Source organism: Ambystoma mexicanum, chromosome 11 (genome assembly GCF_040938575.1).
Source record: "Ambystoma mexicanum isolate Mex_15411 chromosome 11, UKY_AmexF1_1, whole genome shotgun sequence".
Taxonomy (NCBI): domain Eukaryota; kingdom Metazoa; phylum Chordata; class Amphibia; order Caudata; family Ambystomatidae; genus Ambystoma; species Ambystoma mexicanum.
This window is the reverse complement of record NC_090934.1, coordinates 119840364-119866217: the sequence shown is the minus strand read 5'-3', so window position 1 is coordinate 119866217 and position 25854 is coordinate 119840364. Positions and strand designations below refer to the sequence as shown.

At 45.6% G+C, this 25854-nt stretch overlaps 1 protein-coding gene across 1 annotated transcript in view; it reads right to left on the bottom strand.

Moving 5' to 3' along the window:
* Positions 1–605: 605 nt before the first annotated feature.
* AIRIM (AFG2 interacting ribosome maturation factor) overlaps positions 606–25854 on the bottom strand; it is a 102383-nt gene continuing 77134 nt past the window's right edge. Inside the window, exon 5 of the mRNA XM_069622649.1 lies at positions 606–784. Coding sequence (XP_069478750.1) covers positions 744–784 — 41 coding nt within the window. The 3' untranslated portion in view covers positions 606–743. The remainder of the gene's footprint in view (positions 785–25854) is intronic.

The window sequence follows — 25854 nt, the reverse complement described above, 5'->3', positions numbered from 1 at the left end:
AAACTGGTTCAAAATGAGCTTGGCAGTCGGTTGCTGAAAATGAGAACATTTGAACTTAATTCTCCTGGCTTGACATCCATGCTTTGGCTGCCCGTTCTGTAAAGAGTACTCTTTAAGGCCATGAGTTCCGTGCACAAGGCAATTTATGGAGCCAAACAAAACATCCATCTCATTGCTTTCTTCTATATCAACTGAAGAGACAGTTTACAACCTAGATTCCATGTTAGGCTTGGGATTCCAAAAATCTATAAAGTTAGAATGGGTGGACCGGCATTCTCGTTTCTTGCTACAGGGACCTCCTTTAAAGCAGGAAGTGAATGTACCATGTTTCAGGGGGGAAAAAACCTGGTTGTTTAAATCTGGCAAATGGGTGCTGTGTCTGCTCATTCAGCAGACTTACAGTTCATCTCATATTGTACAGTGGTATAATGCCTTTTTGGAGATTAAGAGCACTATATAAGCACTATATAAATCATAAAACATAACATAACATTACATTGAATGGTAGAATGTTAATGTTCACTCTCTGTTGGAATTTTGTTCCGTCAACACAACCAAGGTGCATTAGAGATAATGTGGCTCAACTTCTTTCTATACAAATGTGCATACTGTGTGTACTCCGAGTACTGAGTATGGTGTGTGTACTGAAAAGGCGATCCCATAATCTTCACATTTCAACAGTAGTATCCCAAAGACAGAATGATTCACAGAGGTCTTCGATTTCCCTTCAATGGTGTGAGCATTCACTCTGCTTCCCGGAAGAAGGATACCTTCAAGAGTGTGTCTAAAAAAGGAGGAAATTAACATGTTATTTCAAAACATAAACACAATTCTCTTTTGCCACCCATCACCGGCAGTAAAATGACTGTTACCAGAAACTACAGAGCCAACACCTTCTTGTCATTGCAACAAAGTCAACTCAATTAACCATTAACCCCAATGGATACTAATGTGGAAACTAGCACTGCATTATTCATCACAGTAAAACATTCCTGAGTGCAATAGCTTACATAATTGAGTATTGTTTTGTTCCCTGAACTATCACAAGCTTCAAGGGCACCCTAAAACATCAATTTCGCTTGAGAAACTGTAGATTTGATTGCAGATTGACAGTATTGTATACATGCCTATGCAGCACAAAGTTATTCTCTTCATATGCCCATGTGAACAACACAATCAAGAACAACTATGCACCAGGTCTCCTCTTGCTTGGGATATGTTACCTTAGCTCCTATATTAAAGGCATGATCCGGTAAAAAATGTTATTGTCCCTACGGGTCGGCCATGTTTTTTTAAGCCTAAGTGGCTCGACTTTAGAAAAATTTCCTATGGACCTTACCCGAGTTTTCGTCCATTAAACGCACGCGAAAACAGGCACCTGGGCGCTGCCATTTTGTGATAATCCTATCATTTCCCCCATCGCCCTGGCTGACCTGCTTTTTTGCGGCACTAAATCAAATCCCCCGCCCCTGAGCCTGACATTATCAAAACATTCATATTCCTTGCCTCTCTTCGTGACGTTCCTGTGCTGCGTAGGCAAACGCGCCCAGTCATCTTCTGCGCGACTCCACACAGAACCCAGAAACCAACACAGATCAACGCACAACCCAGCGCGCCACAATTCGGAATATGAAACTGTACTTTAAAATGAATCAGCAACACGGTACATTTGGTAAAGTACATTTATTTGACATTAAATGTTTAGAGAATATTCAGCAATTGCCATATGAACTCCGAAAGCCATTTATTTTCTTTTATCTGTATCCGCAATAACTGTTCCGTTTCATCTTGAGTCACGCGCTGTTCCTTTATGGTACACAGGGTGTTCATTTTCTTAAAAAGAATCACTTTGGAAGCACGGTGAACCGCAAGGCTGTTCCATCAACTAGGCACTAGTCCAGCGTTAAAGGTTGATATGTTGCTTCTAGCCACTAGTACAGCGTAAGGGCATGTGGGCCCTTGGCGATCGTCCCATAATATGGTGATCGTGCTCCTGTTGTTGACAAGAAGCTGCAGGTGTCTGCTGAAGAATCCATCCGCCGGTGTCTCAAACAGATGGCAGTGGCAGAATGGGATCAAATACCTATTATGAAAACAAAAAAATAATAATTAGTCTCGCTAGCCGAACTTCATTAATATTACTCATTTTATTTATTACGGCCGATCAGAAACAATTTGCTTGCAAGGATAGTTCAATGGAGTATGTTCGTCTCTAAAATCAATGCGAAAGGTAACGAGATAAATCGAGGCCAACACACAATGAGAAACGACTGTTTGTCTACATGCCTGTGTAATGATATGATATATGATATGGGATGTGTAACGCGACTATACACAAGTGTTTCAAGGCGCGATGAGGCAGGGGGGGAACAAGGGGAGACATACAACAATACTACTAGACCAGGTGTCATTCAGATCGCGCAAGGGGAAGGGGAGAGGGGGGCAAAAGTGCTGTACATGGTTAGTAGAATACAAGATAAATAATAGGGCCAGCTGGTGGCAAGTGCAAGGTAAGTGCCGGGAGAAGGGGCTGAAGGATACAGAGACAGTCCCGTAGTGCTGGTAGGCAGTGCAGGGAAGCGTGGCTGGGCCAAGGAACAAGATAGTTGAGACCTGTGGACCTGCATGCCCATGTGCCCACTACGAACACGTTTCCCTTTCTTTTCCTAGCTCTTCATTCATTCATTTATTCATGCATTCATTCATTAATTCTTCATTCCGGTATAAAAGCGTCTAAAGATTTACTCACATTATATTTGAAATTTCCATTGTGTCTCTGCGTAATGCAGTCTGTAAAACGGACCGTGCTCTTGACAACGATTTTTCGTATACTGAACTAACATGAAACTCGGTCTAGTTTCAGAATTTTCTGCCTTATCGTCTCTTACGTTATTGCACACCCACTTCAAATGAAGTTCTTTCGGCATGGTCCCTGTCTCAAGGTCAAAAAACAATACAACCTTATACTTCCAGTGCGACTTGTGGCCGCGAGCTGAAAATCAAAGCCGCTGTCCTTCGCATTCTTTATTTGCAACATCCCGTAGTAAAGGCATCTGTGAGAACTTGAAGTTTCAAATCCATCTATGTAGTGCGCCTCAATGTAAAAATGCAAACTGGCTCTCTCCCAAATGCCACGGCCCGCTTGGCGCGTTCTAAAGCCCCCAATTTTGTCCCCGTTGTCTGCGAGCTTTGCAGCCCCAAAGAATCATAACTATGGAGACATTTAATTTTTGGATGAAGGTCAGGGAAAGTATAAAGTACCAGAGGAGTTCAGTTAAAAGTGAGATTTATTGTTTGTTTGTTTTATTGTTTGCAATATGCAAGCCTCCCCTCCAATAACAGTGCGCAACAGTGCGTAGCATTTACATTTACATGAGATGAGACATAAGAAAAATATATACATACACATATATGAGGTGAATAGAGAGAGAATTCAAAGATGACACCCAGCAATTTCGCCACCCATGATGGTGAAGGTAGGGGTTAGGGTTCCAGGTACACTGTACAGTAACATTTATTTACAAAAAGACAATCGAGTTGCAATTATTTAAACCGGGATTTGTACCTCACAACCAGCTCCCCTTTGGGTGGACATGGCACAGTTGCAATGTTCGGTGGCAACGCATCACTGCTCTGCACAGAAACGTCCAAAATTCCATATCTGTGCTTCTCCAACACAGCAACAATAAGGCCTTTCACAAAGTCGAATTGCATTTCATCATAGACTGGCTGGATCACCCATTGCTTCGTTCGTTTTGAAAAGCGCTTATTGTAGCAAGGCATCCTTACTTTACCCTTAGTCCTAGATTGTTCACGTCCGACATTGCTCTTATGGGTCAAGACCGCTAGTAGAGTGCGATGTTTCATGCCCCGATAGCTAAAATGCAAGCGCTTTGGTCTGTACTTCAGGCACATATTGTGGAACACCTCCAAACCTCCTGTGTGACAGAATTCTGTCAGTCCTCTCAAATCTTTTGATAGAGTTTTTTCGAAAACAATCTTCTCAATGGCTTTGTGTGTCGGTGAAGATGGAATCAACCACTTCTTCTTACTTGCCTCCTCTGGGGACAATGGCCCATGTTCACATTGGTTGAAATTTTGGTTTTCTGACCAGCGGTGAACGTTGGTACAGTGGTGCATCAGTGACCGCCATTTTTCAAGTAGTATTTCCACTGACCCTTCACAAGTTTTTGAGCTCCACCAAAGATGGTTTGTGACAACCCTGTCCTTGTGAAATACAGTGAAGGGTGGCTTAACTGAAAGTGCCTGTAACTCACTCACTCTGCGAGCGGAAGTAACCGCAACTAAAAACACAGTTTTCAGAGTTAACAGCCTCAAAGGGCAAGAATGTAAAGGCTCAAACGGAGCACCCATAAGAAACCTAAGAACAAGGTTTAAATCCCAACCGGGCACCAGGAAAGGTGACGGAGGGAACACATTAGTGAGCCCTTTCAGAAACTGTGAAATTAAAGGGATTTTAAAGTAAGAACATTCTTCAGATGAGCGCTTAAAGATGGACAGCGCCGCCAGGTAACCTTTAATGGTACCCACTTGCAAGCCCCTGTGGGCCAAAGAAAGCAAAAAGGACAGAACCATGGGGATGTCACATGCAAAAGGATCCACATTCTGAACTCTGCACCAGTCGCAGAACTTACGCCAACGGCAACGGTACAGAGACTTTGTTGCTGGTCTACGGGCCGAAAGCAACACCTCCATCACGTCTTCAGGGAGGTCCCAATCCTTATACCTCAACCTTTCAGAAGCCAAGCGTGAAGGTTGAGGGATCTGACCTCTGGATGGAGAACCAGACCCCCCCTCCCGTGAGAGCAGATCGTCTCGGTAGGGAAGACGACGTGGAGGGCAGATGGACAAGTCGAGAAGGTCCGGGTACCACGTCCTCCGAGCCCACGCCGGAGCAATGAGGATCATCCGGGAACCGAACTTCCGTAACCTCCGCAGCACTTGCGGGATGACGGGGACTGGAGGAAACGCATACAGCAGCGGGAATGACCACTCCACCAGGAACGCGTCTCCTAAGGCTCCTTTTGGAGGAAATTCCCGCGAGCAAAACCTTTCGCACTTCCGGTTGACACTGGAGGCAAAGAGATCCACTTGAGGGGTCCCCCAAAGGGCGAAGATCTCCAGGAGAATCTCCTGAGCCAACTCCCACTCGTGAGAGATCGCGCTCTGCCTGCTCAGAGCGTCCACCGTCACGTTTTCGTCTCCGGCCAGATGAACTGCCGAGATCGAAACTTCCTGCTGGATGGCCCAGAACTCGAGCTGCATCGCCTCCCTGCACAGAGGAAGTGACCCTGCCCCCCCCTTTTTGTTGAGGTAGTGCATGGCCACTGTGTTGTCCATCAGGATCAGGACATTCTTTCCTCGCACAGTCGGCAGAAAAGCCTTCAGGGCTAGCCTGACGGCCCTCAGCTCCAACAGATTGATATGGAGTCTGGACTCCGACGGAGACCAACGACCGCTGACTGTCAGCCCGTTGGCATGAGCTCCCCATCCCGTGAGGGATGCATCCGTCACGATCGTCACCTCCGGCCAGGGTAGCCAAAATGGAGCCCCCTTCATCAAGTTGCCTTCGACGGCCCACCACAGAAGGTCCCGGGCGACCGAGGGCGGCACCTGAACCGGGTCCGACATCCTGCCGGAGGACTGCGACCATTGCGTCTTGAGTGCCCACTGCAAAGATCTCATCCGCAGGCGAGCCTCTGGCACCAGAAGAATGCAGGATGCCATGAGGCCGAGCAACCTCAAGAACTCGAACGCTGGGAGCGTCTGGGCATGCTGAAACTTGTGCACCATCTGCCGAATGTGAAGAGCCCTCACCTGGGGAGGAAAACACTGCCCCAGGGAAGTGTCGAGCACTGCTCCGATGTACTGGAGCCGCTGTGTTGGCGTCAAATGGGACTTCTTTAAATTGAGGGAGAAGCCCAGCCTGTGAAGGGAGTGGCAGGTGACGGATAGATGATCCAGGACTTGCTCGGGAGAGCTCCCCCTGATCAACCAATCGTCCAGGTAGGGGTAGACGTGAATCCCCCCTTGCCTGAGATGCGCTGCCACCACCACCATGAGCTTGGTGAAAACCCTCGGGGCGGAGGTCAATCCGAACGGCAGGACCCGAAACTGAAAGTGCGAGTCGCCAACCGCGAACCTCAGGTACTTCTTGTGCTTGGGATGGATCGGCACATGGAAGTAAGCATCCTTGAGGTCGAGTGACACCAACCAGTCCTGAAGCTGAAGGGCCTGGAGGACTTGAGAGAGAGTAACCATCTTGAACTTGTCCTTCCTGAGGAGTTTGTTCAAACCGCGCAAGTCCATGATGGGTCTCAATCCTCCGTCTTTCTTGGAAATCAAAAAATAAGGGGAGTACCATCCCTTGTTCCTCTCCGCTACAGGCACCAGTTCTATGGCGCCTTTCTCCAGCAGGGCTTGAATTTCCTGCGCAAGGAGCGGATCCGGACTCTGCAAAGAGAGGTTCCCCGGTGGATTGTCGCGAGGCCTGTGCCGAAAGGGAAGACAGTAGCCGTGGGTTACGATCTCCAGAACCCACACATCTGAAGTAATGGCTTGCCACTCTACAAGATGCTGCGCCAGCCTTCCCCCAACCGGCGAACCATGGGACATGGCCTCATGACTGAGTAGGAGCGGCTGCGGCGTTACCTGAGGGCAAAGAGGCAACTGCCCGAGCGGCCTTGGCACCACGGGTACCCTGTCGTCCACCTCTGGTACCCCTGCGTTGGCCTCTTTGACTGCCAGCTCCTCTCGCTTTACTGAAGGACGAGTAAAAGCGAAAGGAACCACCCCTCCACTGCTGTCCCCTAGGACGAAAAGGCGGAGGTTGGCGAACTGCAGCGCCCAACGACTTCGCTGCAGCTTTGGAGGTCTGCAACCTCTCCAGGCTCTCGTCAGCCTTGCTGCCAAAAAGGTGCTCACCATCAAAGGGCATGTTGAGGAGCCGGGACTGCACATCAGGAGCAAACCCCGACTTCCGCAACCACGCAAACCTGCGTATCACGGTGCTCGCCGCCATGGACCTACTGACGCATTCAGCTAAGTCCAGACCCGACTGAACGGACTCACACATGGCATCCTTACCATCCTGGACCATAGCAAGGAAACCATCCCGTTCGTCCCCTTCGGGAATATGTTCAGCCGCCAACGCAACACAGTTCCACAGAGTGTGCGTGAAACGCGACAAGGCACAAATGGAGTTGGCCGCCTGAAGCGCCATACCACCAGAAGAAAACACTTTCTTCGCCCAGCCATCAAAACGTTTGTCGTCCCTATCAGGAGGGATGGTAGGGTACGACGCCTGCTTTGCCGGGGCCGTGGCCGCCTGCACCACCAAACTCTCCGGAGTGGGGTGCCTGGTCAAGTAGCAGGGGTCGCTACTGGCTGGACGGTATTTTCGCGACAAGGATCTGCCCACCGCCGGGAGACTCTCCGGAGCAGTCCAAGCCGCCGCCACCCTTCTCTGTAAAGCCATATGGAACGGCAGTACCGGGTCAGTTGGGGGACCAACATCAAGGATGTCCGTCAGATCATCCTGCACAAACTCCCCTGGGGGAGCAGACCATCCCAGATACTCAGAAACCCTAGCCATAAGGCGCCGGTAGGAGGAATCGGCATGGGAGCCAGGCTCAGGCCTACAAAACTCCACCTCCGGAGAGGTGTCCAGTCCACTGGCATCATGCAGTGACTGCCTCAAATCGTCAAACTGACTGTGGCCCGAGACAATTTCATCTGGCACCTGACTAGGAACCAGGCCATCAGAATCCTCATCCGCCTCTGAAATATAATCCAGGTGGCGAAAAGAAGGCACCCGAGAGTGCTTGCTCTTAACCAGAGCCTTCCTAGGGGGTTCACCCGTGACACGGGGTACCTCCGACACGAAAGGCGTCGATGGCGTCGAGCGAATCGGCGCCGTCGTCGAGAAAACCGGCAACGGCGCCGAGAGGATCGGCGTCGACGAAATCGGCGTCGACGTCAGATGCAGCGCCTCCAGTATCGGCGGCGTCGACATAGCCCTCGAAGCCAAAGCCCCGAGCGTGTCACTCGACGACCTGATCGTCGACGGCTTCGACGACTTCCTCGGAGCCGGAGCCTCGAGAAAGCCTGTCGACGCCCTCGACGCCTCAGACGTCGATGTCTTCCTCGAAGACTTCACAGGTCCACACGGTCTCGAGCGCGTCGAGGACCGGGACTGGACCGGGTACGTCGAGAACGAGCCTCCTTGTCCGAACGGGACCTCTCCCGTGACTCGTGCCGACCACTCTTGCGAGCGGTGTCTCTCGACCTCTCACGGCCGATCCCACTCGGGGGCGCAGACGGCAGAGTACCCTGCGACTCAAGAATCGCCAACATCTTCTTCCCGAAGGAAGCCCATTCCTCCGGGGTCGCACGGCTGGTGGGGTAACCGACGTGCCGGGCAGAATCCTCGGAAGAGGACCTGGAAGGCGACCGGTGTCTGCGCTTCCGAGAATGCCTCGAAGAGGCTGAGGAGTGGCGAGACCGACTCCTAGAAGAAGACCGACGAGACTTCCGACGATGACGCGGAGAGTCACCCCTCGAATCATCCGTCGAAAGCCCCGCCGACTTCGACTTCCGGGGCTTGGACACCCGACCTACCGACAACTTCTTCTTACGTTCGCGTAAGGCTTTGGACGTGAGCGACTGGCAGTCGATACAGTCATCCGTGTCGTGGGCCTCCCCGAGGCACCAGAGAGAGTCGTCGTGCGAGTCAGTCACCGACATCTTGGACCCACACTCCCCGCACTTCTTGAAGCCCGGACGCGGGGTTGAAGACGAAGTGGAAGACATCGTCGAAGAAAATTCACAAACGAACAGGTTCGAAGAACCAGAAAGAACAGAACTCCAAAGAGTCGAGGCTAGAACCGAGAAACACGAAGCAACACGTTCGCGGAAAAAACGGAACTGAGGCTACAGGCGTCGTGCGTCCTACTTATCACATCGGATGACGTCGGACGTCGGAGGAGGTCCTCGATGACGGCGCATCGACGTCATCGACGCAGGACGCAGACGCCGAAAAAGTTTCCGAAGCAGCACAGCTGTGGTGATTACATGTCATAGATATGGAATACGTCGGAGGACCCAATCCCCTCGAAATGTCATTATTCAAAAAGCTATACACTCATATCAATATCGAAAGTATTACAAGGGATACAACACCTAAAATATCAATTAATCCATTAGGCTACCTACACACTGCCGCAAGGCCTAAAGATAAATCCGGACACTTGACTCACCAGAGGTGGAATGTGGACGAATAGAGTGGGAATAGCGTTTGCGAGCAATTTCCGTGTCGTTCGCTGTTTATTCTTCTTTGTTACCCAAGATGTGGCGTACATGTCCGAGGAAAAGTGCAGGCTGCAGATGCGGTATCGATCACCCCTCTTGTCCTGTAAGACTTGTTGAACTCTACTTTCAAGCTCATCCAGTGGATATCCGCAATGTCTGACCCATTCTCTGATTCGATCAACAGTTTTCGGGAACACATGCATTGTAGTGCCTTCAGATTTCGCATGGGTCTTTGAAGGGCAACCGCTAATCGAACAGGCAGGCATTGTTGACAAATCTGAAAAGTAAATATCAACATTATTATACAATATTCATGAATAAAGATTTGATGCAAAACTATATACTAAACTCTGAACATGTGACTCGTCCCTTGGATGTTCTGTCTTGCACGAGAAGGAAACATGCTTACATTATAGACTGGACCCCCGAAGGATGCAATTCGATGACAATTAACACAGATGAAAATAAATAGATCTATTGATAGCATAGCAATGGAAATTCAAGTCAATATCAATGAGACCAATGAACATAGCACTATTGGGTACTCTACTCGCAAATAGATAGAAATTTAAAAATCTGCGAAATATGACCAGGATACATGGCCTTACCTTGACCAAGAAACAGTTGGATTCAGCAAGCAGAGCAGTATGTTGCAGGAGAATAGGTGGATGGCCACAGGTAGTGCACTGATGGGTATGCTTGAAGCGGTCACAGAAGTTCACGGATAGCACGACGACGAGCAGATTAGCATAGATCTCAGTGGTTCCCAGGTAGCACGTTCAGGAGTTGACTTGCAAAGCACAAAGATGTTCTCATGAGACATATTGAGTGTTTTTTAAAGTATTAGAAACTGGGGTGTGTTTGTGAATGAATGACGTATGTATGTCATGGTATTAGGGGGGCGGCCTGCTTGAAGGGGAGGCCTGCATGGATACACGGTGTCTGAGGAGGCCATGTGACCGATGGCCCCTTGGCGTGGGATACCTTTTCAAGTGTACATGTAGTTTAGCACCTTTGCCTTTCGCGCCCCTGACAGCGCGCATCCACTGGCGCGCACCTCCTTTGATAGAGGGTGGGTGGGATGGAGGGGCCTGGGGCGTGCAGATAAGGCACAGGAAGACTGCCGAATGGTGACACACTTATGTGGATTGCAGCAGGGCGGCCTGCATCAAGGGGAGGCCTGCATGGAGACACGGTGCCTGAGGAGGCCATGTGACCGATGGCCCCTTGGCGTGGGATACCTTTTCAAGTGTACATGTAGTTTAGCACCTTTGCCTTTCGCGCCCCTGACAGCGCGCATCCACTGGCGCGCACCTCCTTTGATAGAGGGTGGGTGCGATGGAGGGACCTGGGGCGTACAGATAAGGCACAGGAAGACTGATGAATGGAGACCCCTTGCCCTCTACTGCAGTATATCGTTGCCTATCAATAACAAATGCCACATACCAGAGATTCTTGTGAGCACAGACCCACACTTCAACCAGTGTATTATAGTGGTCAAGACCCTTGACCTAAGGCCTGTATAATCCAATGTTAATTGATATTATAGATATATGTGTGGCTTTTATAGAGACATAACCTACTGAAAGACTTTGAACAAGTGTTATTTAGTGCATGCATTATCGAGAATATTTTATTTTAGCTTAGATAGATAGTGACCATCATGCTTCACAGCGACCATAACCTTCACCAATTTTGGCGCACAGATGTCTGACGTCCATCCTTGAATGGAGACACACTTGATTCATTTAAAAAATCGAAACAACCGTTGTTAAAATATATGTGGTGTTTTATTTTGTAACTTATTTTCATGACACAAAAATACAAGACTATAAAAATTATACAGGTCAGGTTGCAGCACAGCGAGAGAAAATCCCCTGTACTGACCGCTGTCACTCGGGAACGGTTCTCTTATGGCACGAACGGCACAGGCGGGTATCACTCTTCTAACGCAGTGTCCAAGCCTCCCGTGGAGCCACCATGTAAAGGAACGATAGGCCACCAGCCTGTACCACCTGTGAAAAGGAATGAAACAAACTGTTTTTAAATGACCAAGATAACTTTTTCCCCCCCAGTGCCAAGCCCTTTTTGGTGATTTCGGTATTGCAACACTCAATACTTTCTAACATTTTCTCCTTAATTAACCCCTTCAGTGCCAAGGACGAGCTATCGCGTCCTTGGCACTGTGGAGGTAATCCCAAGGACGAGATAGCTCGTCCTTGGCACTTAAAAGGTTAATAAGCGTTTGTTGTCAATGACAATTCTTGTAACTAATGGCATTCAGCACGGACAAATGCTATCTAGACAATGCACACTATTGAACGACTTTCATGCGTTACTATGAGATGAATATATAATTTTGGATATAGTAGAAGACCATGAAATAGGAGTGGCATGACAAGCAGAGTATACTTACTCGTTACACGGATTACGAGGACGAACAGTTGCGCGAAGTTCGTGCATAAGCACCATCATTATTCTCAAAACGGCCCGTGTGAGGCAGGCTGCCCTGAAGTCTGGCAGCTCGGTGATGCATTGCGGTCGTGGTTCGCATTCCGAAATGTAGGCCAAGCATCCCGAGTTTTCTCGGCAGCAGCAGTTCTCGTCCTCGGTTGGCATTAGCTCGCACCGATTGCATGTGCACCAGGTGGAGATGCCGTCCATGCGACTAGGCCCAGGCGCTTCATCTGTTGAATCGTCCTCCCAACTGTTGTCCGAATCCCCATCGTTTTCGCGTGCTTCCCTTTCCAGTAGTTCCTCCTCGGTATACTCGGGCTCGTACATGTAGGGCATTATTGTAGCCATTGTGTGGTAAACAAAGTACAATAATTTATAGAGATGGTACAGGTGTTCACACGGGCTACAAGCGGCGAAGGTAGCTGACCAGAGCACAGAAACGGGTCACAGAATACTCAAAGTAACACAGAAAGAGGAATGGAATCGAAAATCTGCTGCTGTGTGTTGCGAAACGGTCTGTTTATACTTATTGAGGAAAGAGTCGTCCTGCCATTTCCATGGCGACACATCATTAGCTGAGGCGCAACGATTGTTGACACGAGACGTGCTTTGGCGTTGGGAAATGGGCGGTACGCGTCTGCTGATGACAGGCTCAGGGGCGGGGGATTTGATTTAGTGCCGCAAAAGCAGGTCAGCCAGGGCGATGGGGGAAATGATAGGATTATCACAAAATGACAGCGCCCAGGTGCCTGTTTTCGCGTGCGTTTAATGGACGAAAACTCGGGTAAGGTCCATATGAAATTTTTCTAAAATCAAGCCACTTAGGCTTAAAAAAACATGGCCGACCCGTAGGCTCAATAAAATTTTTTACCGGATCATGCCTTTAAGGGCCTCTGCACTATGTCCAAATTGATCAATGGCACATACACTTTCTCCAAAGACTATAAACCAAAGAAAAAACGGCATGGCCTGTAACTAAGTACCTCACAAGTAAAAGCGCCTCAATGCCTAAGGGCTGTCTGTGCGCTATAAAAATGGAAAAATAAATAAATAAATATGATCTTATGGCCACTGCAATATGAAACCTGTTTCGAACTGGAACTGCACTTGGATAGTGCCTTAAAAGGTATTCATATTGAAGTGTTTACCTTTCACAACATGTGTGATGCAAAAAGGATGTCTAAATGCCAAATCAAACAACTCCATAATGGCAAGTAGCTGTTAAATCAAAGCCTGCATATTGCTTGCTCATCTTTTGATCTCTTCTGGGACACTGCCACTCACTCTTTTCTGTGGTTCTGTTACCAGCTTCCAATACACATGCTGTCCCTTTACATGAAACTCTCACCCACTCCTCCCATATTTGCTATTGATTCTATAAATCTTTGGCATGACAACCTCCTGATTACTGAAGATTAACGGTGACATGGCAAACTGTGCTGAATAAGCAAATTGACAATTTATGATCTTACATCAGCTTACCAGTTCATAACATGCCTAAATAGATCACCGAAAATGTGAACATAAATCTTAATTTGATGATTCCTTGTCCAAGGGAAAATTTAAATACCCTGGTTGCAATCCCCCCTCCCAAAAATCAAATTAATTCTTGGCCAACACGTGTTTCATACTGTTTTGGTTAATTGTATTCTACCTATGGTGCATGCTTCCTCAGGCCCTAAAAAGTGGTCTGAAAACAACAACTAAAAATAAATAAACATCAAGTAAAGAAATGAGTGATCCAAGCTATCATCCCAGCATTACACGAAATTAGTTTGCTTATATTCTAAAAAACATACTTAGTAAGCTGCTGTCTGTAGGTTCTGAGCTACATTAGATTAATGGCTGTTGGTACAATGGATATATTTATGGATATATGTAATTGAACACATTCCCATAGGCTACGAATGTACTGTCGTTAACATTATTTAATTAGTTGATCATTAGTGAACCCAAGAGTAAACAGGTCCCTATAGATGACCAATGTATGACTCTTAAAATTACCTGATCATTTAATCACTAAAAACACTGGCCATACGTTCAACCTTAAAAACTTAAAAAGTATTTCCACAAAAAATTATGGTATTGCCTTTCTCCTTTTGTTTAAATGAAATATATATATATATATACACTAAAAAAAAAATGTGTTGAGGGGACGTTATGGTTAAGTTGCCCTACAAAAAACCTGTGCACTTCACTAAAGAAAAATGTTCGTCCTCCCCATTGTGGTTCAAATTAAAAACTAAAAACCCCTGAAATTCGCCAGTTATGGAAGACTGAGCCCCCTTACTTGTCATCGCCACTGTGCACTGTTAACACTAACACCCAGAACATGAAAGCTGTTCTCTGAAATGTCACTGATGACATCACTGACGACATCACATGTTTAGCCTATTTGTTTTCGTTGCCTGCCATATATATATATTGATGTACATTCAGTAAAAAAAACTTTGTTAAAGGGATGTTATACTTCACAGTGAAACCAAAAAACACTGCACATTCCCCCATTATGGTAAGCTAAGCAACCATAACTGCCCGCATCACTGTGCACTGCTAACACTAACACCCAGGACAAGAAAGATGACATCACAAATGTCATTAATGACATCACGGATGACATCACATGTGCATTTAATTTTCAGACAAAGGGTTGAGAATGTAAGTTTGGTAAAAAAGTATCAGGGATTATCGGGACATGTCTAATAAACATCATACTTCAGCACACAATGTAGTGTTCTAAAGAAAATTCCATTGCAGTGTTCTTTCTAGTACACAAACCTACTCATACAAAAATGTAGGTATTGGCTGCAGCATACACCACAGAGGTGCTATATTTCTACTTTCCAAAGTTGTACTATACAATGATGAATGCTTCTGTACCAGACTTTTCTGGTCTCTGAAACATGTACTCAGTTGTTAATAATGCATCACTCAATACATATTTGTAGTAATGCACACAAAATATTTTAAAAAAAACAAATTTTATTGTACAAACATTTCTGTGCATAGGGCATCTGGGTGTCAGAAATTGGGCTGACGGTGACAGAAATTGGCCTGACGGCACTAATGCATATGAGATGGGCCAGACCCTCCCGTAGCCAATGCAAGAGGTATAGAGTACCTTTCTCCATAACGTTCCTTGGCAGCTTAAACAAATGCATCCATATGGACGCACATGCCGTGATGTAGCACCTACAAAAGAACACATTACTACCTGCAACGTAGCATGCCACATTGTGCAAACAGAGAGTACATTTGTAAAGAAAAGACTAACATTTAAAAATGTGCCCAGTAGTTTTATTTCACAATAAAGTGAGGTAAATCATCTCCCTTTGCAAGAACTAAAGTAGTTTTCTTTCACAATGAACTGTGTGAAAATATAGCACTATTCGCTTTTCCATAGAAGTATTAAGTTTGTCTCTTTGGTCGACATTGACAATGTTAAAGGTCACGTTGTTTTTTTCCACACACAGAAAGTAAGCGTTGCCGCCACAATAGTCGTTTTCCTCCCACATTGATGTGCAAGACGACGTCAACCGCTGTGATGTACAGCACCAGAAAAGATGGAATGTTACTTCTTATTGCGACAGCTGTGTAAGGACACAAAGGGCCCACACGATCATCCCAGTGAATGATGATGCTGAGACAGCCGGTTATAAACAGTTGCATTTGACGGTTAAAAAACCCGTCACTTGGCATCTGTAATCCGTGACAATCACAATAGGGAAGAAAGTATCTGAAGAGGAAATGGGAATTAAAAGATGTATGAATACACAACCTTTGGATAAACCACAGTTGTACGACATAACATTTTCAGTAAAAAATGTATTCAATAGGAGGAAATGTAGTGGGACCCTAGGGACGGCGACAATGTGCAATGTCCATAATTGGAAAAATAAATCGAACGGCACAGAAAGCTGGAACGTCGTTATTAATAATGCAATTTTTCTTTGGAAGTAGCTGCGCAGTGGAAGGGGAAATAAAACGTGTATCACTGCACAACCTCTGCACAAGTGTAACACATACCTTTCTTATTAAATATTATTTTAATTTTGGGAAATGTAGTGGCACCGTACAAACGGCGACAATGTGCAATGTCCATAATAGGGAAAAAATTGCAACGGCACATAACACTTGCAAAAAATTAGGGAAAATATTAATTTTTTTACAAACTAAAACATAACGTCAATTCGGAATTTAGGCGGCAAAAATACACTTACATGATTTGGAGCGCCTCCATTGCGTTAGCTGTAGTGAGACACTAGTGTATCTGGAAGACTGCCTGTTCGGGAACTAATTTCTCATGGTCGGTGCAAATGTTTTTGAAGCATAACATTATCAAACGATATGTTTTTCAAACTGTTACTCCCTACATTCTTTTTACTCTTTCCCAGTACTTCAAGGTTAAAAAACAAGGGACCCTTATGGGTGTCGACAAATATGCGGCCGTACTGAGCTCGTGTTGAAAAGAGAAAATGCAGTGGCCATCACTCCGAATACAAATACATTCTCATTTTGCAACAACATATCAGCGTCTATTTATGAGAACCGCTACTGGCGCACACGTGCAGAAGGGCTGTGTGTACGAAATAGAGCAGGTGGCTGCCTCAGATTCCCGCCACTCTGACCGCAGTAATGTTGTTTATGGATTGTAAAAGGGACGAAGTAAGCTCATGTTGTACAATCAGTAGCACGTCCCACTGTACCGTATGCCAGTGCTAATAAGAATACTTCAATGTTTGACTTTCTACTACCACGTCTCATTAACGCTCACCTTTCGAAACAGTGTTCCATAAGTGTTATAAGTGCATTGGTGCCTTCTTCGTTTACGTATGTTAACGCTGATGTTCGCATTGAACAGAAAACAAAGTAAACATGGCGGATGTATTGAAAGATTACGACAACATGGTCGCGGGCAGCACGCCACGGAATAGCCAATTGCAATGTTCTCCACGGAGCGAACAGGGAAGTGTGACCGCGTAGCGGACATAGATATCACTAATTTTTAGAGACATACTTTTTGATCGTTTTTAAGGGAAGTACTGGATGGATTGGCACAAAATTTGCAAAAGCACACTTTCACACCCAAGCCCCTGCCACTGCCTCAAATTTGGTGCAAATCCGTCCAGTGGTTTCGCCTGTATCCGTGCGCAAAGTTTTCCCCCATTCAGTCTATGGGGGAAAAAAAATGTTTTGGGACCACCCCTATAACTTTGCGCCCCCTGGACCAAACATCACCAAACTTTGCAAGTGGGCCATATACTTTTTTTGCAAAGTTTGGTGAGGATTCGTCCAGGGGTGCGAAGTTATAAGCTGCCCAAAAAGTGCTCTTCCTATGGAAACAGCAATTTAACCATAACTACACGGCCACTACCGTGGCCATGCTATATATATATATATATATATATATATATATATATAGCCAGTTAATTGCGCTCTGCCTCATTACTGAGCTGGTGCTGCTGGGCTAGAGCAGACTATGCTCAATATATGCAAAAAAGTAGGTAAAGGTGCAAGTGGGGTAGTGAAACCAACTCTAAACACCAACCAAAAAATTGCCCAAGCACTCAAGACCAGAACTGTGTTCTTAAATTCATTTTATTTTATCAAAAAGGTGCAAATTCATAAAAAGCATACATTTACAATTCCTGGGCAGACCAGGTGTCATGCAGCACTCACCCACAGCAGGTGGAAAAAGCCATGCGTTCCGCTCGACTCGCGAGCTTCCTCGGGCTTGTAGATATTCCAAGCGGTCATTTTCTCGTGTGTTTGTAACCTCGCAAGACAAGTGATTGGCTGCGCCCAGCTGTGCAACGCGCGTATTGTGTACAACGTGAATTGTTAACTAGAGGGAAATCTATGGTTCCCAATTCAGCAAATCCGCCATGTTGGAATTTTGAATTATACATGTGTGTGATTACTCCATAATGAACAGCCTAAGCGTACATTAACCAGCCGGACCCGAGTTTGGGGGCAGCCATTGCCTTCTTAAGGGCATGGCTACCTCCAAACTTGTAATGAGGCCCAGTGTCTTCCATCTCTTAAGTGCATGCTGTATACAAGCGGCTTCAAGCGATGCATTGCTAACAGAAGACATTTATCTGTTGCAGACCTGCACAAAGCCTGCGTGATTTGCCACACAAACTAACGCTCAGTGAGTACCATCCAGAAAGTGCTTGTGCACTTTTAAACACACACTAGCTGTGGGATATATTGACCCACTCAACAGCATCACTAAGCTGCATTGGCGCAAGAAACGCAACCTGGCTGCGCTGGCTCCTGTGCGCACCAGGACCTCAAAACTGTGTTTTGGAAGCAACACAAATATGGCTGCACCATCCTGCCTAGCACACTTCAGGCAAAATGGAACAAGGGGACACACTGAAAATGTATGCTAGTATGTTCTGAAACCTATAAATGGAATCAAGTGAAAAGGAAAGCCTGCCATTGCTGCAAAAGCCAAAAATCCCTTTCAAAATGAAACTTTTTCACCCTTTAAAAATGCTCCTTTGGTGCTAATTCCATCTGTTCATTCTGAAACCACTGTGATTAAAAAGGCCCTGTCATGACCAGGATATTTCACTGTGCTTTACCGTAACCAGGCATAATTCCTGAGTGACAGGCCCACTCAAACCAACTCTGAGAGAAATCAATAAGCAACTTCACTTTAATTTGCACGGGAACACGCATTTATTTATTTCCAAACGTATCCAGCCTCAGCAGTTCAAAGAGCCAGGTCAATGTCAAATGTATCTATGCTTTAGATAAAACTCCTGCATTCCAGCAAATGACCACAGCTGCAAAGACAGTGTGGTCATCTGGGGAGCTACCAAACCGAATTTAAAAAAAGAAATGCTAGCAGTTTTAACACATGTGGAAAAATCTGTTTTGCTGACTGAAGAAAAAATTGGCCGGTTTAAAAATAAATTGTGAATGAAAGCCTGCTTACTTTGCAATGTAAAGGGATTATTTTAGTGGTGATAATACACACATAGGCTATCTTCCTTCAGAGGCTTGTTTTAATTCAGGACCCAAAATAAGACATTAAAGAGTTTAAAACACATGGGCTGGATATGCAAGCTCTCAGAAAAACCAGTCATTCCAGTTGCCAGCTATGAAACTTCCCTCAAAGAGAAGGGGACTAAAATAAAAACTCTCAGCAGATACTGACAACCCCCTGATAATTATGGGGTCGAACAGACGTTTGTCTCTGCTGGGACCCAAACAATGAAGCTCCCAGGGAAGGAAGCCAGAGGTGTGAAGAGGACAATATAACTCCAGTCAACGGAGAAGCCCCACCCTGCTCTAAAGGAAATGATAGTTGGCAGCAGTGGAATGACCGAAGAAAACAAAGGAACTGCCTTTTGGTGCAGAAGAATATTTTATAAAGAAACTTTAAAGACTGTTTATCTCTGCAGCAAAAATTAGCAAAGAATGTAAAAAGATTGCAGTTTCAAACATAATTTTATGGGTTTCTTTTAAAACTTGGTAGAACTCATTGCCGCATGGGGAACAGAAGTTACAAAATTTGACAGATTACAAGGAAAGTATTACTGTTGCCAGCATAAAATGTTGTACAAACATCCCTGGGGATAATGTGCACCTGTGTATAACGTTACAGAATTTTAGGCCAAATCTTTCATGTTTAAAATTATCAAAATGTATCAGAATGGCGAAACAAGGTCTCACAGACTTGAGGATTGCACTGATCTGTGCTGTAACCTGTGTGTATAATTTGCCAAGAGATTGCAAGTGTATAAATGTATATTTTTGCCAAAATCGGATTTTGAGTAAAGTAAATGTGGGAGTTTTTGGACATTGTAAACCTCACCTCATAAATCTGACATCATTCCCTTGGAAATCCAACCAAGAGTGAGGCGGAGACTAGCACCCTTGTCCAATCCCTGTGTTAGTGGTGTGTTTAGTGAAGCCTGCCCCAGTCATATACTTGAATGATGTCACTAGGCATGATAAATAAGGGTCCCTGACTCTAGGACACACACTCTTCTTGATTTCCTGCACTGCGTTCCTGTACCCGTCATCTACCAGATCCAGACCCCAACTACAAGGCCAAGCATTGCTGATCCTACCCCAGGGTCCACTGCAAAACCCAAGCATTGCTGATCCTGCTCCAGCCAGGCCTCACATCTGAAAACCACTAAAATTCCCATTAACAAGGGGAAAACTGTGGAACCTTTGGCATCCTGAACCAGCTGGCTTGCTGCTGCTCACTGCATTCTGCTGCCATCCTGCTACCCTGATGACCTATATTATCCATTGACCTATATTATCCAGTGACCAGAATGTCCAGTCCAGAACTCCTACCCGGTAACCAGTCCCTGCCCAGCTGCTCATGTCCCGCTGATTTTGTCCAGCTGTCCTTTGTTATACCAGATCCATGTGGTGACCAGAACGCTGACTGTCCAGAATCCAAAAACTAAAAAGTGGACTGTGAGTATAAATTGCCACCCCACCTAAACTCATAGCCTATCTTGTCTTTGTCCTCATCCCACGCTCTAAACCACCCTATCCTTATCTTGATACCTTGATCAAGCTGTCACAATCATTCTTGCCACCCTGCCATTGATTTCTAGTGACAGCGCCAGTTTTCTTTCTTAGTAATTTTATCTTGTGAAATCCTAAACTATGAATCCTAATTCGAGTGATCGGACTGGTTCCGCCAGGGCGGGCGCTGGGGATCTAGGGTTGAAATTGCGAATCAACCCTGGAGCTTACTGTGTCTAGACTGAATGCTCTAGTGTAGAGTAAAACTGCTCTTGTCCAAAACTGATTTACTTTGCTTTTTCACTGCTTCATTTTACTCAAAACGCTCCTCACTCTATCTTGCATAACTCACTCAATTTACCAGCTAGAGACCTAATTTCACTTCCATATTGTACCTATGATCTATAGCTACACTGCAACACCGCATTGCGATTAGCAAGATTTCACCTGTTTTTATTAAAATCCGTTTTGATAATTTCAGGCCAGAATTGCAAAGTTGCAAAGTTTCCAACTTGTCATTTGCTGCATTCTGTGTTAAACCTGCCACTCCATTTTCGAACTATGCTCTTGGTTATCCATTCTTACGGATTGTTAGTATATTTGCATTGTTGCTGTAGTAAGGAATAATATTTGTTTCAAGGTTTTTGCTCACATTCATTAATTCATTCATCCTTTTCCGAGTGTCATTTTTAGCATTGCTAGGGTTTGAAATCCGTTTTTCTCTCTTGTTTGGGAGGGAAGGTCCGATTTCACTTCTGTTTTCCATTTGTCATTCCTGATTACCTGCTGCTTCTGTTTATCCACGCAAAATTGATTATTTGTGGGTTGAGGGAACATTGCAGGGGAATTCCTAACTTGAGTGGTATCTTACCTAAAATCAAAAAGTTCTCCTATTCCCTGGTGTTTTGTAGATGTGTCAATAGAAGGTTAACCAAGAGCATTGTTTACATTCCTATTGTTCTTATCACGCCATTGGTGATTTCTGCCCCATATAAAGAATTGTATGATTTCTTTTAATGTTCAAATAAATAAATAAATATTATATTTTACCAACCAGCCTAGTTCATGGTCCATTGTGACCCGGGGTATTTGAAAAGGGGGTGTGATATGAGTGGTGTACCATCTCAATATTGAATCTAACATAAAAACATAAGCATTTCAATTGCACGCTGCCTACTAGGCCGAGACTAAGGTGTGCGTCGCCCGATTGAAATCCTTAACATAGCCCACAGTGCGATGAATTGAGTTATATGGGCCTTACAACCTCCTCTATTTTGGTCTCTATTCAAAAACTTCTTAGTTCAATGCATTAGTGATGATATGGGAAGTACTGTTCATTGAAATTAGCCTCCTTCCAGCATTCAACTAATCAAATTACAGTCGTAATGAATTCTCCAGAAATCTGCTACTGACCCCAATCTCAGGGCCTAAAACTGTATGGTGTTTGGGAACCCAAGACAAGTGCTACTTGATAAACGTCCTGAAGGGTAAAGCAATTTTTCGGACACCGAAGTCCTTCCTCCCGCAGATATAGAAAAAGGTCACCTGGAAAGCATGGCCACAATCTTTTATCTGATCAAACAAAGGCATACTCATTCCCTTCCTCTCTTCAGATTAGCAACAGAGGTTTGAGACAGTTGGGCACTTCAGCATCACTTGGCAGTTGTATCAGTGAATTTGGAGGAAAAAAGCAATTTCCCAGCAGATTCTTTCGGCAGGTACACCAAGCGCCCCACGGGGGGACATTCAATATAGTAACCAGTGTGTAGAATGGAAAATAGATTTTTTTTTTACCAAGTACCAGATCGCTCATTGCCACCAATGCACGTTCCGTTTGGGTCTTGGATACAATTCCCTAGAGTGTACAGTTGTTTCATCATAGTGAATTACTTTGAGGTAATTCACTTCGATGCATTACTTCACAGGGGAAGTAATATGTATATTTGGTTATGTGGGTGGGGTCAGAAGGGTTAGATGGGTATGTAAGAAACCCGAAGGTGTCTCACTCGCTAGACCCCGGAGATCTGTCGCCCAGGTTGCAAGGACATGCCCATTGCTATTAGATCCAGTTCCTGGCAGTGGACCAGTGGGGGAGGATCATCTGGATGAGGGGTATTCGGGTAGTGGAAGTGGGACACCGAAGGGTGAGACGCAGTACCCCCTTTCTTATACCTTTTCCCCATCCTACTCTGCAGGATACTTAGAAGCTCTACCCCTGCCCACTGTTTCCAACCTAAACACTTTTACACTGTGACAAACAATGGACTAACACCAAGGCCGTTTAGCTGACATGTCCCAACACAAGGATCAGGTAGAGTCAGGCAATTGCTGATAATTATACACACCTGACTGCCCTTTCCCTTTGCCACAGGGATAAAAGGCAGAGCACGAGAGCACACTACGAGCAAGGGCGAACGCACGAGGAAGCAGCTATTCTGGACTGGAAGTTCAAACAGAGGCGAAAGGTGGTAAGACCTGAAAGGACAACAAAGAGGGAATTGCGCTTGCCCTTTTCAACTCAGACCCGTCAAGCCTCCAAAAAAGTGAATCACAAGACCGGGAAGTACAGCTCGTGTGCAGTGTGACAGGTGTCAATGGTACACAGGGCCCTCCCACACTGATAGCCAAGGCGGGAAGAAGTGCTTGCAGCCGTAGTGCCGTCCTTGACTGCTGAGACAAGAAACTACAACAAGTTCAGCACAGCCGATGAGTCGAAGAAAACTGATAGTAACCCGAACTGTGCTGGGCCCAAGATTGCAGGCGGCAACATTGTTTGAACACAAACTTGTGTGTTTGAACTTTAAAGAAATCCCAGTAAAGGGCCAGATGCAGAGTGGTCCGGAGTCGCATCAGCACTCATTCGAAGGACTCTGACTGGAGCCTTTTTATTTGTTGAAACTACGAGAACCAAGAGGCCTTTGGGGAGGCCGGTGTGAAGTGTCAAGGTGGGCATACAATGGTTAAGCAAACCCTTGGTACACTCGAAAGTCTTTAACATGTGGAGGAAAGCAAAGTGAATTATGTTAATAGAACTGTGTGTAGCCTGGCTGGGGGCTTTAAGGAAAGCCTGACTAGCGGCTGAGACCCAGACTTAGTTAAAGGGAAGAACCTAAGAGGTCTAAAGAGACTGTCTTGAGACTGTGGCTATGTGAACCCTACAGAGGGATGCCAAGAGAAAGCTACGGGAAGGGAACCCCTTCTTTCTGATGAGATTGCGAACATTGTGACGACAAGTGTGAACCCGGCTGAGGGATGGCCACAGTGAATGATTGTTTAAAAAGACATTGAGACTCTTGAATGTTATACTTTGAATGAAAGGCAGCAGTGAACCCGACTGAGGGAGGCTAACACTGGGAGAGCGATGGAAGCCCGGCTGAGGGAGATCCAAAGGTGAGGAGTAATCGCCCAACGTGAAGATTTAATGACAGAACTTTTGTTTGTTGTTTATGGTGCATCAGGGCCTCTGAGGCAAGAGACTTTGGGCAAAAGAGACTTGGCCACAGAAGGTCGTGATATAATTAAAAGGAACTGTAAACTTGTGCAGGAGCAGCCCAGAAGTGTGGTGTGCTCCAGAGTCCTGCCTGGTTTCATGGTTAAAAGGTGGGGAAGGGACACACCGGCCATAATATCCTGACTTATCATTTTGTGAACACTTGTTTCTTTTAATGTGACCATTAACGCATACTATTATGTAGCATAGCGGTAAGGATTGGCAATCGTTTTTTTTAGTATAGGCCCTTTTCATTTGACTAGACCCCACTAGGACGGTCTTAATATTTTTTGATGGTCGTAGCTTGCTCCCATCTTACATTTAGGTTTAAATTAGACGTTTATCTCACCCATTTGTACAGTTTAATAAACACCGTTGAACTGTGGTCACTTGGGTCTGTCTTATCTTGATATGCCTTCCTTACAGGTGTGACTATTAAAAAAAAGGAATAAATGAGAAGTAAATGCATTGAAGTGAATTACCACAAGGAAATTCACTTAGATGAAACAACGCAGAACATTCCGTAGGAGACCCTGAATGCATTTCCACCAACTCTTCCAATTCTATTGTCTTTGGTAGCTCAATTCTTGAGTCAATCTCTCTCAGATTTTTGCAGTCCCCATCTGACAAGCGCTTCACCAAATTTCTCTTAGATGTTGGATTTCCTTACTTCACCGAAGGAAGCACATTCTCCACTCCTTCTTAGCATCACTAACCTGAAAGCTTGATCCCTGACAAGTTATTATATGCTGTGACTAAGTCCCCAGTCTCTGACTCTGAGGGGTAAATGGTGGGGTAGCCAAGGAGGCTGGGTGAGTGGGGAGTATCCCCAGGGTAGCTCGGCCATATCTACGTTGAGAGGCATGGGCTCCCACCATGGCACTATAATGGGTTGCCCTCCCATTTCAGGAACACAATATTATAAATGTACCCTGGTGGCACACCAAATCCCCTATTGGTGAGGGAACTGACAGATAAACATACTAATAAAATGTGAAAACCCCAAGAGGTCTCTAACATGATGCGAAGTACCCTCAGGGGGCTGTCTTGGACACTGCACTTTCAGGGTACGTATGGCTCTGTCATGGGATGTTGTCTGTGCAAACTGGCTTGCTCAGGGATTCTTTCCTTTGCTAGCCTGGTTTTGCAGGCCGGGGAGTCAGCCAGAATCCACATAGTGCATGGCTCCCGCTAATCCGATCTTATCCACAAATGCATGAGAGTCTGACTCAAAATGGTGACAGGCACACTTAAAGGCTCGCACAGTGGATCCACATATGAGAGCGGCAGGTCCACGAATACAAAAGAAGGGTCACAACCTAGTTAAAAATAACCAATCAGAATTCTGCAAAGCAGAGCCCCAGGCAGTGGACGCTCGTGGAGCAGTGTCTCCCAGAGGAAAGGAGAAGATGTGAAGGACCAAATCCTACAAACAATGAAATCCAAGAAAGAAGCAAGAGGGCACCAATGTCATGTCCTGGACCTATATGTGACCACACTTTCTCGGGAGGGCCCGAAGGAGGTACTTACACAGACAAAGACTTGTGTTCCAAACAGAGGGAAGTTATCCTGTCATGACATTTCGGGTTGGTATCACTGGGCTGGAGCCAGAAAAATGGTGGCACTATCTACTAACTTGCAAATCTTTGTTCAAGGAAGGAGCATTTAGGGTGTGAGAAGAGGGAGGCTTTACTGCTTCCTTTGAATTTCACTTCCTTACCCGAATCCTTCAAGGAGTCGCTATCCTAATTGTCAATTTTATGTGTTACTTGGATTTGGTAATTTCCTTGTTGCAATACAACCAGATTCACTCTTCGAGAAGATACTTTCTGTTGTGTTGCTCCCGATGCCTCTGTGACAGTGCCCACTAAAGGATTTCAGATGCGACTCTAGGCATCATGGTTGCAGCAAGGAAAGAGTCCCCCGAAAAATAATACAAGAACAAAGGGCTTTGCTTCTGTTACTGGGCTGTGGACAAATCGATGAATTCTGCTCTTGCTATGTTGGATAATGGTAGGTTTTCAATGGCTCATTTAGCCAGTACTGGATCCAAATGGACTAAAACATTATCT